Raw genomic sequence first — 19,345 nt, 5'->3', positions numbered from 1 at the left:
GAACCAATTAGATAAGACATTTGTGTAAAGCCACCAGCTAGCTCCCACTAGTGCATTGCTGTTGCTGAGTATATGCATATATCCGCTTCAGCATAGGATACTGAGAGAACAAAGTCAATTTAAAAGTTTCTTAAAATAACATGCTCTATCTAAATCATGCAAGTTTCATTTTGACTTTCAAGTCCAATACCAGGTCATTCTCAGCTAGACATGTTATTATTTTGCTGAGGGTATTTGTTTTCAGCATAACGCATACAGTTTAATGTAATAGGATCATTAAAGCTTTTACATATAAATTCACCACCATCATTCTAAGCAGGACTAGGAAGCTGGTAAGCTCATACATGTATAAAGTTCCTAGCCCTGCTTAGCTCATATACATAGTATCATTTAAAGGGACAGTCAACACCAAAATTATTGTTGTTTAAAAAGATAAACGCCTTTACTACCCATTGCCCAGCTTTGCACAGCCAACATTGTTATATTAATATAATTTATAACATTTAAACCTCTAGATTTCTGCCTGTTTCTAAGCCACTATAGACAGCTTCTTATCACATGCTTTTTTTTATTAGTTTTTCACAACAGGAGACTGCTAGTTCATGTAGGCCATATAGATAACATTGTGCACACGCCCGTGGGTTGTGCACAAAACAGCACTAATTGGCTAAAATGCAAATCAATATATAATTGTCATGTGATCAGGGGGCTGTCAGAAGAGACTTCGATACAAGGTAATCACTGAGATAAAAAGTATATTGATAACCATGTTAGCTGTGCAAAACTGGGGAATGGGTAATAAAGGTATTATCTGTCTTTTAAAACAATAACTATTTTAGAGTTGACTGTCCCTTTAACCGAGAAACACCTTATAATGGAATGTTTAAATTTATATATTTTTTTATGAAAGGATTACATTTGATCTCTTGTGAAGGGGGGGTTCATAATATGTGTTTCATATTAATTGTATGGTTTAGTAAAGGCTGGGTTAAACCAAGATTAAAAAAACAAACAAGTTAAGTCCCAAATAACTAAGCACTCAAAGCAAGATAAGGCAATTACTGCAATAAATATTGAATTTCCCTTTTCAAAGTGACATGAGAGAGTGTATTTACTTATATAATAAATATTCATTAAAAGCTAATTTTACAGTTCACTTTTATTTTAACCTGTAGTAACTGGTGATTTATTGTAGACATTTATTATTTTGTAATCAAAAACTGCATAAAAGTATTAATGCTTATTTCTACTCTTATAAAAATGTATACTTTTACAAATTGCGTTTACACAAATACATTTAAAAATAGGTTTAATCCATTGCAAATTTAGGACACTGAAGACAGTTAAAGGGACAGTATACACCTTATTTATCGTAAAGTCTTACCTTAGCTTAAGTTGCAAATAGCCCCCTGCACCCTTTCTATATCATGCAGTAGTAATAGTAAAAAAGTTATTTTAAAATGACTGGTCACTATGAAATGGCTGCCAAGTTCTTCCCATTGATGACATCATGATCTGGGCTGCATATGGCATCCAATCACAATAGTCTCACTAATTGGATTCAACAGACTGTCAATGCTATTCTGCAGAGTGCATAGATGCAGCCCAGATTGTGATGTCATCAGTGGGTGGAGCTTGGCAGCCATTTCAAAGTGACCAGAAACAATAGTCATTTCAAAATAAGTTTTTACTGTTACTGCTGCATGATATAAAAAGGGTGCAGGAGGATATATGCAGCTTAATCTAAAGTAAGACTTTAAGATGACTAAAATGAAGAACTTTTAACTTGTAGCAATATATAACTTGTAAGCCACATGCAAAATAAATAAATAAAAATAACATAGCTTCACTTTTCTCTTGTTAAGTGTGTTCAGTCCACGGGTCATCCATTACTTATGGGATATATTCTCCTTCCCAACAGGAAGTTGCAAGAGGATCACCCAAGCAGAGCTGCTATATAGCTCCTCCCCTCACATGTCATATCCAGTCATTCTCTTGCAACCCTCAACAAAGAAGGAGGTCGCGAGAGGAGTTGGAGTTTTTACTTAATTATTCTTCAATCAAAAGTTTGTTATTTTAAAATGACACCGGAGTGTGCCGTTTTTTGTATCTCAGGCAGTATTTGGAGAAGAATCTGCCTGCGTTTTTCTATGATCTTAGCAGACGTAACTAAGATCCGCTGGCTGTTCTCGACATTCTGAGGAGTAGGGTAACTTCAGAAAGAGGGGAATAGCATGCGGGGTCCCCCGCAAATGAGGTATGTGCAGTACATTATTTTCTGGGAATGGAATTGACTAAGAAAATACTGCTGTTACCCACATGATGTAAGTACAGCCTTAAATGCAGTAGTAGCGACTGGTATCAGGCTGATAAATGTATGCGCAGTTGAGTTATTTTCTAGGGACTAGAATTTGACTGAGAAAATACTGTCAATACTGAAATAATGTTTAAGCCTTATCTGCAGTGGAAGCGACTGGTAGCAGGCTTAGTGATAACTTTGCATGACATTCAAATTGTTGTTTTTAAAACGTTTACTGGCATGTTATTCGTTTTGTGAGGTACTTTGGTGATAAATCTTTTTGGACATGATTTTTTTCCACATGGCTAACGTATTTTCTGCATAGAAACCGTTATATCAGGTCTCCCACTGTTGTAATATGAGTGGGAGGGACCTTGTTTTAGCGCCTTGTTGCGCAGTTAAAATTCTAGCACAGTCTTCCTGTTTCTTCCTCCTTGATCCAGGACGTCTCTAGAGAGCTCAGGGGTCTTCAAAATTCGTTTTTGAGGGAGGTAATCAGTCACAGCAGATCTGTGACAGTGTGTTTGACTGTGATAAAAGCGTTAAATCTTAATTTGATATCCGTTTTTGGGTATTGAGGGGTTAATCATCCTTTTGCTAATGGGTGCAATCCTCTGCTAATTAATACATTTCTCGTTAAGAATTGTTCACTATAACTGAATTAGTTTTCTTTGTTATTCAACTGTGTTTTTAAAAGCACTGCAGCGTTTTTTATATTGCTTGTAAACTTATTGAAAGTGATTTCCAAGCTTGTTAGCTTCATTGCTAGTCTGTTTAAACATGTCTGATACAGAGGAATCTGCTTGTTCATTATGTTCAAAAGCCGATGTGGAGCCCAATAGAAATATGTGTACCAATTGTATTGATATTACTTTGAATAAAAGTCAATCTGTACCGATAAAGAAATTATCACCAGACAACGAGGGGGAAGTTATGCCGTCTAACTCTCCTCACGTGTCAGTACCTGCGTCTCCCGCTCGGGAGGTGCGTAAGATTGAGGCGCCAAGTACATCAAGGCCCTTACAAATCACTTTACATGATATGGCTAATGTTATGAAAGAAGTATTATACAATATGCCCGAATTAAGAGGCAAGCGCGATAGCTCTGGGTTAAGGACAGAGCGCGCTGATGACACGAGAGCCATGTCCGATACTGCGTCACAATTTGCAGAACATGAGGACGGTGAGCTTCATTCTGTCGGTGACGGTTCTGATCCGGGGAGACCGGATTCAGAAATTTCAAATTTTAAATTTAAGCTTGAGAACCTCCGCGTGTTACTAGGGGAGGTGTTAGCGGCTCTGAATGATTGCGACACAGTGGCAATCCCAGATAAATTATGTAGGTTGGATAGATACTATGCGGTACCGGTGTGTACTTACGTTTTTCCTATACCAAAAAGGCTTACAGAAATTATTAGTAAGGAGTGGGATAGACCCGGTGTGCCCTTTTCCCCTCCTCCGATATTTAGAAAAATGTTCCCTATAGACGCCACCACACGAGACTTATGGCAGACGGTCCCTAAGGTGGAGGGAGCAGTTTCTACTTTAGCCAAGCGTACCACTATCCCGGTGGAGGATAGCTGTGCTTTCTCAGATCCAATGTATAAAAGATTAGAGGGTTACCTTAAGAAAATGTTTGTTCAACAAGGTTTTATATTGCAGCCTCTTGCATGCGTTGCGCCTGTCACGGCTGCAGCGGCATTCTGGTTTGAGTCTCTGGAAGAGGCGATTCGCACAGCACCATTGGATGAGACTTTGAGCAAAGTTAGAACGCTTAAACTGGCTAATGCGTTTGTTTCGGATGCTGTAGTGCATTTAACCAAACTTACAGCTAAAAATTCCGGATTCGCCATACAGGCGCGCAGGGCGCTATGGCTTAAATCCTGGTCAGCAGATGTAACTTCTAAGTCTAAACTACTTAACATTCCTTTCAAAGGGCAGACCTTATTCGGGCCCGGCTTGAAGGAAATTATTGCTGACATTACGGGAGGTAAGGGCCACACCCTTCCTCAGGACAGGGCCAAATCAAAGGCCAAACAGTCTAATTTTCGTGCCTTTCGTAACTTCAAGGCAGGAGCAGCATCAACTTCCTCCGCTCCAAAACAGGAAGGAACTACTGCTCGTTACAGACAGGGTTGGAAAGGCAACCAGTCATGGAACAAGGGCAAGCAGGCCAGAAAGCCTACTTCCGCCCCTAAGACAGCATGAAGACAGGGCCCCCTCTCCGGAGACGGATCTAGTGGGGGGCAGACTTCTCTCTTCGCCCAGGCCTGGGCAAAAGATGTACAGGATCCCTGGACGTTGGAGATTATATCTCAGGGATACCTTCTGGATTTCAAAACTTCTCCTCCACAAGGGAGGTTTCATCTGTCAAGGTTATCAACAAACCTAGTAAAGAAAGAGGCATTTCTACAATGTGTACAAGACCTCTTAGTGATGGGAGTGATCCACCCAGTTCCGCGAACGGAACAAGGACAAGGGTTTTACTCAAATCTATTTGTGGTTCCCAAAAAAGAGGGAACCTTCAGACCAATCTTAGACTTAAAAATCTTAAACAAATTCCTAAGGGTTCCATCGTTCAAGATGGAAACCATTCGGACCATCCTGCCCATGATCCAAGAGGGTCAATATATGACCACAGTAGACTTAAAGGATGCCTACCTTCACATACCGATTCACAAAGATCATTATCGGTACCTAAGATTTGCCTTTCTAGACAGGCATTACCAGTTTGTAGCTCTTCCCTTCGGGTTAGCTACGGCCCCGAGAATTTTTACAAAGGTTCTGGGCTCACTTCTGGCGGTACTAAGACCACGAGGCATAGCGGTGGCTCCATACCTAGACGACATTCTGATTCAAGCGTCAAGTTTTCAAAATGCGAAGTCTCATACAGAAATAGTTCTAGCATTTCTGAGGTCGCATGGGTGGAAAGTGAACGTGGAAAAGAGTTCTCTTACCGCTCACAAGGGTTCCTTTTCTAGGGACTCTTATAGATTCTGTAGAGATGAAGATTTACCTGACGGAGTCCAGGTTATCAAAGATTCTCAATGCTTGCCGTGCCCTTCATTCCACTCCAAGCCCATCAGTAGCTCAGTGTATGGAGGTAATCGGCTTGATGGTCGCGGCAATGGACATAGTGCCATTTGCGCGCCTGCATCTCAGACCGCTGCAACTATGCATGCTAAGTCAGTGGAACGGGGATTACTCAGATCTGTCCCCTTTGCTAAATCTGGACCAGGAGACCAGAGATTCTCTTCTCTGGTGGTTGTCACGGGTTCATCTGTCCGAAGGAATGACCTTTCGCAGACCAGATTGGACGATTGTAACAACAGATGCCAGCCTTCTAGGCTGGGGAGCAGTCTGGAACTCCCTGAAGGCTCAGGGATCGTGGACTCAGGAGGAGAAACTCCTACCAATCAACATTCTAGAATTAAGAGCAATATTCAATGCTCTTCTAGCTTGGCCTCAGTTAGCAACACTGAGGTTCATCAGGTTTCAGTCGGACAACATCACGACGGTGGCTTACATCAATCATCAAGGGGGAACCAGGAGTTCCCTAGCGATGTTGGAAGTCTCGAAGATAATTTGCTGGGCAGAGTCACACTCTTGCCACCTGTCAGCGATCTACATCCCAGGTGTGGAGAACTGGGAAGCGGATTTTCTAAGTCGCCAGACTTTTCATCCGGTGGAGTGGGAACTACACCCGGAGGTATTTGCTCAACTGATTCGTCTTTGGGGCAAACCGGATCTGGATCTTATGGCATCTCGCCAGAATGCCAAGCTTCCTCGTTACGGATCCAGGTCCAGGGACCCAGGAGCGGTGCTGGTAGATGCACTTGCAGCCCCTTGGGTTTTCAACATAGCTTATGTGTTTCCACCTTTTCCATTGCTACCTCGACTGATTGCCAGGATCAAACAGGAGAGAGCATCTGTGATTCTGATAGCGCCTGCTATGCAGACCTAGTGGACATGTCGTCCTGTCCACCATGGTCTCTACCTCTGAGGCAGGACCTTCTAATTCAGGGTCCTTTCAACCATCCAAACCTAATTTCTCTGAGGCTGACTGCTTGGAGATTGAACGCTTGATTCTATAAAAGCGTGGGTTTTCGGATTCGGTTATTAATACATTGATACAGGCTCGGAAACCTGTTACCAGAAAAATTTGCCACAAGATATGGCGTAAATATTTATATTGGTGTGAATCCAAGAGTTACTCATGGAGTAAGGTTAGGATTCCTAGGATATTGGCTTTTCTACAAGAGGGTTTAGAAAAGGGCTTATCCGCTAGTTCACTAAAGGGACAGATTTCTGCTCTGTCTATTCTTTTACACAAGCGTCTGGCAGGGAATCCAGACGTCCAGGCTTTTTGTCAGGCTTTGGCTAGGATTAAGCCTGTGTTTAAGGCTGTTGCTCCTCCGTGGAGCTTAAACTTGGTTCTTAACGTTCTTCAGGGTGTTCCGTTTGAACCCCTTCATTCCATCGATATTAAGCTTTTATCTTGGAAAGTTCTGTTTTTGATGGCTATTTCCTCGGCTCGAAGAGTCTCGGAGTTATCTGCCTTACATTGTGATTCTCCTTATCTGATCTTTCATTCAGACAAGGTAGTCCTGCGTACTAAACCTGGGTTTTTGCCTAAGGTTGTTTCTAACAGGAATATCAATCAAGAGATTGTTGTTCCATCTTTGTGTCCTAATCCTTCTTCAAAGAAGGAACGTCTTTTGCATAATCTAGACGTGGTCCGTGCCCTGAAGTTCTACTTACAGGCAACTAAAGATTTTCGACAAACTTCTTCCCTGTTTGTCGTTTACTCTGGACAGAGGAGAGGTCAAAAGGCTTTGGCTACCTCTCTCTCTTTTTGGCTTCGTAGCATAATACGTTTAGCCTATGAGACTGCTGGACAGCAGCCTCCTGAAAGAATTACAGCTCATTTCACTAGAGCTGTGGCTTCCACTTGGGCCTTTAAAAATGAGGCCTCTGTTGAACAGATTTGCAAGGCTGCAACTTGGTCTTCACTTCATACTTTTTCCAAATTTTACAAATTTGACACTTTTGCTTCTTCGGAGGCTGTTTTTGGGAGAAAGGTTCTACAGGCAGTGGTTCCTTCTGTTTAATGTTCCTGCCTTGTCCCTCCCTTCATCCGTGTACTTTAGCTTTGGTATTGGTAACCCATAAGTAATGGATGACCCGTGGACTGAACACACTTAACAAGAGAAAACATAATTTATGTTTACCTGATAAATTTATTTCTCTTGTAGTGTGTTCAGTCCACGGCCCGCCCTGTCTTTTTGAGGCAGGTTCTAAATTTTAAATTATAACTCCAGTCACCACTGCACCCTATAGTTTCTCCTTTCTCGTCTTGTTTCGGTCGAATGACTGGATATGACATGTGAGGGGAGGAGCTATATAGCAGCTCTGCTTGGGTGATCCTCTTGCAACTTCCTGTTGGGAAGGAGAATATATCCCATAAGTAATAGATGACCCGTGGACTGAACACACTACAAGAGAAATAAATTTATCAGGTAAGCATAAATTATGTTTTTGATGTGGTTCAATAAATTATTTCAATTACTGAACAAAATAAAAGCATAAACTGTTACTACCTCTTGACAGTTGAGGATGGCATCATAGTTTGTATCTGTACTTAGTTTTTTTTAAGTTTTAGTAAGGATTGTCAGAGAAATTAGGTTTATTTTAAAATGTTTAAATGCAAATGGTTTTAAAGTGATGGTATATTTTGTGAATTTCTTACTAAAAAGGAAAACCTTAAATGTATGGTGACTGTAGGTCATCCAGATCGCATGCCTGAAGTGTATTTGATGGTAGTAATGTAGCAAAACAGAATACTGACTTACATTTTAGCTGGGTGGTCAGTGAAATCAGCTTGGTGGTGTACCCACTAAAAAGTTCCAGGGGAGAACACTGGGTACTATTTTTCATTTGATTTTTCTGATGTCATTTGTTCTGCTTTTTCACAGACCGGTAGTGCAGATGAACCTGATGAAGTTCCTTTGCCAGATTCAGAGACAGTTAATGTGATTCCTGGGAGCACTTTACTGTGGAGAATAGCCCCTCGTCCCTCTAATTCTGCACAGGTTGGTCTGTTTTTTTCTTGCCGACCACAGTATATCAATAGTGGTCACCTTCTCAACAGTTAGCAGAGTGTAATAGGGTAGAGAAAAGGGAAGATTACTTTTCCACCAATGGCTTCAGGTGAAGAGTTCAGCTGAGAATTGGTTCCTGGTGTAGAAAATTTGCTCCCTGTGGTTTTTAAGATAAATGCACTTGGGAGAAACAAATAACTGTTAAACATCATCTTATATTAAAAATACTGTTTACAAAATTTAAAATCCCTGCTGTTATTCAGAATCTATGAGCGTGATCTTTAATGTTTCCTTGAAAGCCACCACCCTAATATAGGATGAGATTTCTATGAGTGTTATAAGCAATTGAGTCTTAAGATCAGTTATACGTTTTTTAAGTAGAGTACAACAAATGTCAAGTTGTGTATAGAATGTCCTTTACATCCATTCTCTATAACGATAACTGGCATTGCATTTCACCATATGTAACAGTGTCTTTGAATTGCTTCTCATGATAATTTGTGACTGGAATGTCTCCTTATGGTATTTCTTTTTGTTTTCTATTCTAGATGTACAACTTCACTAGTTTTGCTATGGCTTTGAACGAGTTAGATAAGGGTATGGAAAGTGCAATCCCTAGAACAGACTGCAGATTGCGTCCTGACATAAGAGCGATGGAGAATGGAGACATTGGTAATTTTATGACATATATATATTTATTTTTTTATATATATATATATATATATATATATATATATATATATATATATATACTGTATAGTTGTAATACCCTAAAGAATTCACAAACAACTGCATATAGAGTCCCCTAGTCCTCAAAAGGGTCATAAAGTCTCCCAGGAGTCGGAGTCACAGCTAAATAAACTATTACTGTTTTTGGATCATAATTATTTTACATATATTAATACACCTTCCTTTTCCTGCTGGTCCTTAAACTTCAGTACATTTGTAAAACAATTCACTATTTCGGAGAGATTAAATCATAGAATAGAATCTGAGTGCAGCTGATTTGTGTAATAAAGTAGAGAGTATAAGTTTTGGGGATATAATGTAGCAAGAAGACTGGAATATGGCCACAAAGGGAAACTCAGATGACTCCAACCAGACCCTTCTGGAGCTTTATATTGTGCTTTATAATTGTCTAATGAAATATATAATGTTTTATTAAAGTATCATGTAAATAAATGCTGCAGAGAATAGCAAGGCATGGATAATTGGTGTTTAAGATGAAGAAGGGACGTTTCCATATCCACATTACAGTACACAGGGCCAGAGCTCACCTGAAAATACCATAATGTAATACTTGCATGACATTTCTTACATATTGTGTTAGATGGGATATTGTGGGACCAATAGAGAGGTTAAATTAAGTGTAAAAGTTGTGGAGATGTATTCTTCAGTTGAGTTATTAATCAAAACATGAAGCCTTGATTATTGTGTATTTTAAAGGAACTTGGTACTTACATTTTCCATCATGTATATGTAAGAGCAGCAGTTAAATGTGTTAACCCCTTTTTTATTATAAAACCTTTTGTTAAGTAAAACCTCTTTACATTTAAAGGGACAGAAATGTCAAATTGAAATGTGCATGGGTGAATTTCTCATTTTAAATAGCATTTTTGCCATTATATTAACCCAGTTTGAGTTTGCCGCTAACTCTTTCCACCCAATTTTCACCCTTACTTAACTCTCACGGGACGTGGAGACGCTGACACTTCATTAAGTTCTGTCTTTGTGTGATTTATCTTGGTACTTCTGTGATAATGACATAGCTGAAGCAATATCTAGGCCTGATAGGCCCTCTTTTGTTGTTGTATTTTTTCTTCCTCTCTACTTTTATTATTTTCTTTTTCTTTATCCAATTAGTACTTTCCAGGTACTGCTAATATGTTCTCTGTAAACATCGACTAACCTGTCTCGATACTTCTTTTGTCTTTGCAAAATTTGTTATCTAATCTGGAAATATATCAATAAAAAGATTTTGGATTAAATAGCATTTTTGCAATATACTTCCATTAGAAAAAAATATTCTAGTAAAACTTAGTAATGTTTTTCTGCAGCATATGCACATATGCTAGGAGGGCCAATATTCAAACACCACTCCTGAAGCTGCTTTTATTACACAAAGTAATTCTGCACAGGCACAATACATACAACTGCCAGCTCTCGGAGTTTGAATTCCTGCTTGGATAGCTGGCGGTGGTATGTATTATACAAGTGAAGACTCAAAGGGACAGTACACTGTAAAATAGTTTTTCCATGAATGTATTTTAAATAACTTGTTATACCAACTGCAGAGTATAAAATATTTGAGAAATTGCATTTTCATGCTTATTTGTGTATATGATGAAGTAGCTGGTTTTGTGCTTTGAAACCACAGCCTATTACAATGGGTTGAACTTAAAGGTGATATCAGATCTCATTATGTTATAACTTTGTGTACACAAACTTGCTTCCTTATCTTTTACTTGGCTAGAACAACAAAGCTCAATACATAGGGCTAGATTTATCAAAACTGAGGCGGACAGGGGCGCGTATACGTAAGGTAATCACCATTGCACGCAAGCACAATTTTGCACTTGCGTGCAATCCCGGCCCCTGCCCACGCACAGCCAATCACGCGTGGGCAGGAGCTGTCAATCTTCTCGGTCGGACTCGACCGCGGAGATTGAAATTCGCTACCTTAGAGGTGGCAAAGAGGTTAGGGAAGCGGCGACGTGGTGACCGCTGCTTGTTAAATTATGGCGAGCCCATAGAGGGAACTATGGACAATTATCATTTTATTGCTTAACTATCCTGCATCCCACTGAGAATGTAATTTCTTCTGCTGGCTGTGTTTACTTAGGCTTGTCAATAGCCTATACTCTAGTATCAAAACTTTCAGTATAGGTGGCTATACCACAAGCTATATCAACTATTTCAAATGCTGAAATAGGAGTAAAGGAGCTACTTGTAATCAATTTAATACACTCTAGCAGGTAAAAAGGATAATTGGAAATAATTTAAAGGGGAGAACATTTTTGGGTGAACTGTCCCTTTAAAGAAACATGAAACCCACATTTTTTTCTTTTATGATTTAGATAAAGCATACAATTTTTAACAGCTTTCCTATTTGCGTATCCTTTGTTTAAAAACATACCTAGGTAGACTCATGAGCTGGGAGCTATCTGATGATTGGTGGTTGCACCAATAAATCTTTGGCTTAGCAATGTATTCAGCTAGTTCCCAGTAGTGCATTCTTCTCCTTCAATAAAGGATACTAAGGGAGTGAAGCAATATTGATAATAGAAGTAAATTTGAAAGTTGCTTGAAAATGCAAGATCTGTTTGAATCATGTGGGTTTCATGTCCCTTTAATTTGTGTCATACAAGCCACTGCTGACTCTCTGAAAAGGTGTGGTGTTTAAATGCTGGTGCATGGGCCCTCACAGCATATGTGTGTATGCCTCTGAAAAACAACAGAAATGCTTCTAGTAAAAATTACTAACAGAAGTACACTACAAAGATACTTCCTAACCCTTTAAAGTGAAACTAACAGGAAGTGCATGATTGTAAATGCAGTGGGGTTAATAGGGACAACTCCCCCAGACATTTGGAACATTGTCTTTTATATTAACTAGAAAATGTTTTTGAGTATAATGTTCCTTTAAAGTCAATGTTGAGCATTCTGAATGCATTGTTAGTATTAATTTGTAGTTCTACGTGTATTCTAGATTCAGCCAGTGAGGAAAAGAAAAGGTTAGAAGAAAAACAAAGAGCTGCTCGTAAAAATCGCTCCAAATCTGATGCAGACTGGAAAACCAGGTATTCAAATAAAATAGTTTAGGACTGGTTCATTGAAGTAAGACAGAATGCATACATTTTCTTTAACACGAACTGAAAAGGGGATGTGCATATCTTTCAGTGCTTTTATACTTCTCATTGTGGCAATTACAACCTTTTTTGTTTTTTTTCTTCTTGTTTCATCGAGAAATGATACAGATGATGAGGAGACGCAGCTCCTCGAAGTATATTACTAAAACAAGAAAAAAAAAAATAACCACATAAAAAGTGTTATCTTTTTACCATAGAATTAACAAAAAAAAGAATTTAAACAGTCTTTGCAGGATTATACATATACACAAGAATCTAAACAAAATTTTCCAAATACTCTGATCCTAGCTTAGACCAGCAAGAAGAAGGAAGAAAAAGAAAAACCCTCCCCTTCCCAACCCCGAGAAGTGACAAAGATCACTGTAAATATTCACTAGTCACAAAAATAAGATTAAATATTGAGCATCGAAGACTATGGAAGGAATTATTTTAGCATGAGTAATATAAACTCCAGTGAGTTCCTTATTGGATAAATAAATTGAATCTGTGTTGACAGAGGCCATACTAAAATCACTTTAATCCATTTAGCAAAGTAGGATCTCAGATTTTTCTCAGAGAGAGGTACTAAATCTTTTAACTCAATAGTCATTTGAAGTGTCATAGTGTTAATGAATTCAGAAATGTAGTAATAGTATGGAGGTTATGTCAAACTCATTTTGACAGGTGACAAGCCCCTAACCCCACCCCCTTTCTACGCCCACTTTCACGCCCCTTTTTAATATCAATTTGATATAAAATTGATATAAAAAGGTGATTTTGATAAAAAATTTATATTAAATTGATATAAAATTGATATAAAAATTGATATAAAAAAGTTGATTTTGATATAAATTTGATATTAAATTGATATTAAAGTGTTTTTAATACGAATTTGATATCCAATTGATATGTATATTTATTAGGATTGGGATTAAAAGGTTTTAATAGGTGTATTAAGCTTATTTTTACATTTTTTATTAGGAGATTTATAAAAAGATTATAAAAGTTATTTAATTATAAATGGTGTAAATTACACTTTGTATTCTATTAAGCTTAAGATTTCTCTATAATGTTCAACAGGTTTAATAAGGCTTGTCAGGATTCTCTGAATGCAAATTTATACACTTCACAAAATGGTTTATTTATAAATGACCACGTTAAATTAGCAGCTTGTTATTCACACACCTTACACAAGATTAGGTCACTGCTAATAACACGTGTCAATGTTACACGACATGTTAGGACATGTCTTTTAACCATAAAAAACAAAAACCCATAAAAATCAATGTTTTATGAAAATTCGCTGTATACCGCCTAAAGAATGGAGTCTGCTAACATACACAGCGGACTTGTATTAAGAGAATTATATCATGATCCTACAAACCCCGGGTCATTAGGCAGTGTTGAAAATCTGTACAAAGCATCTAAAAAATATGGATTCAACAGAAAAAAAATTGTAAAATTTTTAAATCAGCAAGATGTTTATACGTTACATAAACCGGTCAGGCGTAATTTTGAAAGAAATAAAATATATACACCTTCTTTAGATATACAATAACAAGCTGACCTGGTATGCATGATAGACTACCATAAATATAATGATGGTATAAAGTATATTCTAACCGTTATAGATTGTTTTTCTAAATACGCTTGGGGCGTTGGATTCCATAATAAAACTGGACCAAGTATCGCAAAGGGGTTTGAAACAATATTCAAAGATGGCCGTATACCTATGAAAATACAGACTGATAAGGGCAAAGAATTTTTAAATGGAACCGTACAGAAGTTATTGAAAAATTTTAAAATTCAACATTTTGTCGCAAACAACTGTGTTAAAGCAGCAATCGTAGAACGATTTAACCGTACTTTAAAGACTAGAATGTGGCGCTATTTTACACATCACAACACTCACAGATATATAAACATATTGAACAAATTAATTCATAGTTATAATAATACATACCTCAGAACCATACGTTGTCTGGAAAAATATTTACGGCTCCTCACCAAAAACTAAAAAGGTTAAACCTGTTTTAAAAATCGGTGACCACGTCAGGATTTCTCCTGTTAAGTGTAGTCAGTCCACGGGTCATCATTACTTATGGGATATTAACTCCTCCCCAACAGGAAGTGCAAGAGGATCACCCAAGCAGAGCTGCTATATAGCTCCTCCCCTCTACGTCACACCCAGTCATTCTCTTGCACCCAACTAATAGATAGGATGTGTGAGAGGACTGTGGTGATTAAACTTAGTTTTTTATATCTTCAATCAAAAGTTTGTTATTTTAAACGGCACCGGAGTGTATTGTTTCCTTCTCAGGCAGAATTTGAAGAAGAATCTACCTGAGTTTTTGTATATGATCTTAGCGGACGTAACTAAGTTCCATTTGCTGTTCTCGGCCATTCTGAGGAGTAAGGTAACTTCAGATCAGGGGACAGCGGGCAGGTTCACCTGCAAAGAGGTATGTTGCAGTATATTATTTTCTAAGGAATGGAATTGACTGAGAAAATACTGCTAATACCGATATAATGTAAGTACAGCCTTAAATGCAGTAGTAACAACTGGTATCAGGCTGATATGTATATATGTTTACACTTAAGTATTTCTGGGGAATGGCACTTCACTGGGAAAATACTGTATGCATATAATTTTTAGCCTAACTTGCAGTGTGAGCGACTAGCAGCAGGCTTTTTAATGACATTTCATATATTAGATTTTAAACGTTTACTGGCATGTTAAATCGTTTAATTATCTGAGGTACTTGGTGAAAATTGTTTTGGGCTTTATTTTCCACATGGCTGTCGTTTGTTTTAAATTAAAACAGTTTACTGAGCTTCCCTCACTGTTGTAGTGTGAGGGGGAGGGGCCTATTTTGGCGCTTTTACTACGCATCATAAATTCAGTCACAGTCTGTCTTTTTCTCCCTGCATGATCCAGGACGTCTCCACAGAGCTCAGGGGTCTTCAAAACTAGTTTTGAGGGAGGTAATCACTCACAGCAGACCTGTGAGACTGTGCTTGACCTGTGATAAAAACGCTTATATTTTCAATTGTTATACGTTTTTTTCTGATATTAAGGGTTAATCATCCATTGCTAATGAGGGCAATCCTTTGCTAAATTTGGTTTCTATAACTAATCCGGTTCATTGTTATTCAACTGTGACAGTTTTTGTGTGCTTCTTAAAGGCACAGTAACGTTTTTACATATTGCTTGTAAATTTAGTTGAAAAGTATTTCCAAGCTTGCTAGTCTAATTGCTAGTTTGTTTAAACATGTCTGACACAGAGGAATCTCTTTGTGCAATATGTTCAAAAGCCAAGGTGGAGCCCAATAGAAATTTATGTACTAATTGCATTGATGCTACTTTAAATAAAAGTCAATCTGTACATGTTAAGCAACATTCACCAGACAACGAGGGGGAAGTTATGCCGACTAACTTGCCTCACGTGTCAGTACCTGCATCTCCCGCTCAGGAGGTGCGTGATATTGTAACGCCAAGTACATCAGGGCGGCCATTACAAATCACTCTACAAGACATGGCTAATGTTATGACTGAAGTTTTGTCTAAATTGCCAGAACTTAGAGGTAAACAAGATCACTCTGGGATGAGAACAGAGTATACTGATAATGCTAGGGCCATGTCTGATACTGCGTCACAATTTGCAGAGCATGAGGACGGAGAGCTTCATTCTGCGGGTGACGGATCTGATCCAAATAAACTGGATTCAGACATTTCAAATTTTAAGTTTAAGCTGGAAAACCTCCGTGTATTGCTAGGGGAGGTGTTAGTGGCTCTGAATGATTGTAACACAGTTGCAATCCCAGAGAAAATGTGTAGGTTGGATAAATATTTTGCGGTACCGACGAGTACTGACGTTTTTCCTATACCTAAGAGACTTACTGAAATTATTACTAAGGAGTGGGATAGACCCGGTGTGCCTTTCTCACCCCCTCCTATATTCAGAAAAATGTTTCCAATAGACGCCACCACACGGGACTTATGGCAAACGGTCCCTAAGGTGGAGGGAGCAGTTTCTACTTTAGCTAAGCGTACCACTATCCCGGTGGAGGATAGCTGTGCCTTTTCAGATCCAATGGATAAAAAGTTAGAGGGTTACCTTAAGAAAATGTTTGTTCAACAAGGTTTTATATTACAACCCCTTGCATGCATTGCGCCTGTCACGGCTGCGGCAGCATTTTGGTTTGAGTCTCTGGAAGAGACCCTTGACTCAGCGACATTAGATGAGATTTCACACAAGCTTAAAACCCTTAAGCTAGCTAATTCATTTATTTCTGATGCCGTAGTACATTTAACTAAACTTACGGCTAAGAATTCCGGATTCGCCATTCAGGCACGCAGAGCGCTGTGGCTAAAATCCTGGTCAGCTGATGTAACTTCTAAATCGAAATTACTTAACATACCTTTCAAGGCGCAGACTTTATTCGGGCCCGGTTTGAAAGAAATTATCGCTGATATTACGGGAGGTAAAGGCCATGCCCTGTCTCAAGACAGAGCCAAACCCAGGGCTAGACAGTCTAATTTTCGTGCCTTTCGTAACTTCAAGGCAGGAGCAGCTTCAACTTCCTCTGCTCCAAAACAGGAAGGAGCTGTTGCTCGCTACAGACAAGGCTGGAAACCTAACCAGGCCTGGAACAAGGGCAAGCAGGCCAGAAAACCTGCTGCTGCCCCTAAGACAGCATGAAGTGAGGGCCCCCGATCCGGAAACGGATCTAGTGGGGGGCAGACTCTCTCTCTTCGCCCAGGCTTGGGCAAGAGATGTCCAGGATCCCTGGGCGTTGGAGATCATATCTCAGGGATATCTTCTGGACTTCAAAGCTTCTCCTCCACAAGGGAGATTTCACCTTTCAAGGTTGTCAACAAACCAGATAAAGAAAGAGGCGTTTCTACGCTGTGTACAAGACCTTTTACTAATGGGAGTGATCCACCCAGTTCCGCGGTCGGAACACGGACAAGGGTTTTACTCAAATCTGTTTGTGGTTCCCAAAAAAGAGGGAACCTTCAGACCAATATTGGATTTAAAGATCCTAAACAAATTCCTAAGAGTTCCATCATTCAAGATGGAAACTATTCGGACAATCTTACCCATGATCCAAAGAGGTCAGTACATGACCACAGTGGATTTAAAGGATGCTTACCTTCACATACCGATTCACAGAGAGCATTACCGGTATCTAAGGTTTGCCTTCCTAGACAGGCATTACCAGTTTGTAGCTCTTCCCTTCGGGTTGGCTACGGCTCCAAGAATCTTTACAAAGGTTCTGGGCTCTCTTCTGGCGGTACTAAGACCGCAAGGAATTTCGGTAGCTCCGTACCTAGACGACATTCTGATACAAGCGTCAAGCTTTCAAACTGCCAAGTCTCATACAGAGTTAGTACTGGCATTTCTAAGGTCGCATGGGTGGAAAGTAAACGAGGAGAAGAGTTCTCTCTTACCACTCACAAGAGTTCCCTTCTTGGGGACTCTTATAGATTCTGTAGAAATGAAAATTTACCTGACAGAGGACAGGTTAACAAAGCTTCTAAATGCTTGCCGTGCCCTTCATTCCATTCAACACCCGTCAGTGGCTCAATGCATGGAGGTAATCGGCTTAATGGTAGCGGCAATGGACATAGTTCCTTTTGCACGCCTGCACCTCAGACCGCTGCAATTGTGCATGCTAAGTCAGTGGAATGGGGATTACTCAGATTTGTCCCCTACGCTGAATCTGGATCAAGAGACCCGAGATTCTCTTCTATGGTGGCTTTCTCGGCCACATCTGTCCAGGGGGATGCCCTTCAGCAGGCCAGACTGGACAATTGTAACTACAGACGCCAGCCTACTAGGTTGGGGCGCTGTCTGGAATTCCCTGAAGGCTCAGGGATCATGGACTCAAGAGGAGAGTCTCCTTCCAATAAACATTCTGGAATTGAGAGCAGTTCTCAATGCCCTTCTGGCTTGGCCTCAGTTAGCAACTCTGAGGTTCATCAGGTTTCAGTCGGACAACATCACGACTGTGGCTTACATCAACCATCAGGGAGGGACAAGAAGTTCCTTAGCGATGATGGAAGTATCAAAGATAATTCGCTGGGCAGAGTTTCACTCTTGCCACCTGTCAGCGATCCACATCCCAGGAGTGGAGAACTGGGAGGCGGATTTCCTAAGTCGCCAGACTTTTCATCCGGGGGAGTGGGAACTTCATCCGGAGGTCTTTGCCCAAATACTTCGACGTTGGGGCAAACCAGATATGGATCTCATGGCGTCTCGCCGGAACGCCAAGCTTCCTCGTTACGGGTCCAGGTCCAGGGACCCGGGAGCGGTCCTGATAGATGCCTTGACAGCACCTTGGACCTTCAGGATGGCTTATGTGTTTCCACCCTTCCCGATGCTTCCTCGTTTGATTGCCAGGATCAAACAGGAGAAAGCATCAGTGATTCTAATAGCGCCTGCGTGGCCACGCAGGACCTGGTATGCAGATCTAGTGGACAAGTCATCCTGTCCACCTTGGTCTCTGCCTCTGAGACAGGACCTTCTAATTCAGGGTCCTTTCAAACATCAAAATCTAATTTCTCTGAAGCTGACTGCATGGAAATTGAACGCTTAATTTTATCAAAGCGTGGATTTTCGGAGCCAGTAATTGATACCTTAATACAGGCTAGGAAACCTGTTACCAGGAAGATTTACCATAAGATATGGCGTAAATACTTACACTGGTGCGAATCCAAGGGTTACTCATGGGGTAAGGTTAGGATTCCTAGGATATTGTCCTTTCTACAAGAAGGTTTAGAAAAGGGTTTATCTGCAAGTTCTTTAAAGGGACAGATCTCAGCTCTGTCCATCCTTCTACACAAACGTCTGTCAGAAGTTCCAGACGTTCAGGCCTTTTGTCAGGCTTTGGCTAGAATTAAGCCTGTGTTTAAGACTGTAGCTCCACCGTGGAGCTTAAACTTAGTTCTTAACGTTTTACAGGGTGTTCCGTTTGAACCCCTTCATTCCATTGATATCAAGCTGTTATCTTGGAAAGTTCTGTTTTTAATGGCTATTTCCTCGGCTCGTAGAGTCTCTGAGTTATCAGCCTTACATTGTGATTCTCCGTAT

At 39.8% G+C, this 19,345-nt stretch overlaps 1 protein-coding gene across 1 annotated transcript in view; it reads left to right on the top strand.

Moving 5' to 3' along the window:
* OSBPL1A (oxysterol binding protein like 1A) overlaps positions 1–19,345 on the top strand; it is a 702,947-nt gene that overhangs the window by 620,172 nt on the left and 63,430 nt on the right. The window contains 3 exon segments of the mRNA XM_053714984.1: positions 8,275–8,391; positions 8,949–9,072; positions 12,110–12,200. Coding sequence (XP_053570959.1) covers positions 8,275–8,391; positions 8,949–9,072; positions 12,110–12,200 — 332 coding nt within the window.

This window comes from Bombina bombina, chromosome 5 (genome assembly GCF_027579735.1).
Source record: "Bombina bombina isolate aBomBom1 chromosome 5, aBomBom1.pri, whole genome shotgun sequence".
In the NCBI taxonomy this organism is placed as follows: domain Eukaryota; kingdom Metazoa; phylum Chordata; class Amphibia; order Anura; family Bombinatoridae; genus Bombina; species Bombina bombina.
This window is presented reverse-complemented; position numbering and strand designations above follow the sequence as displayed.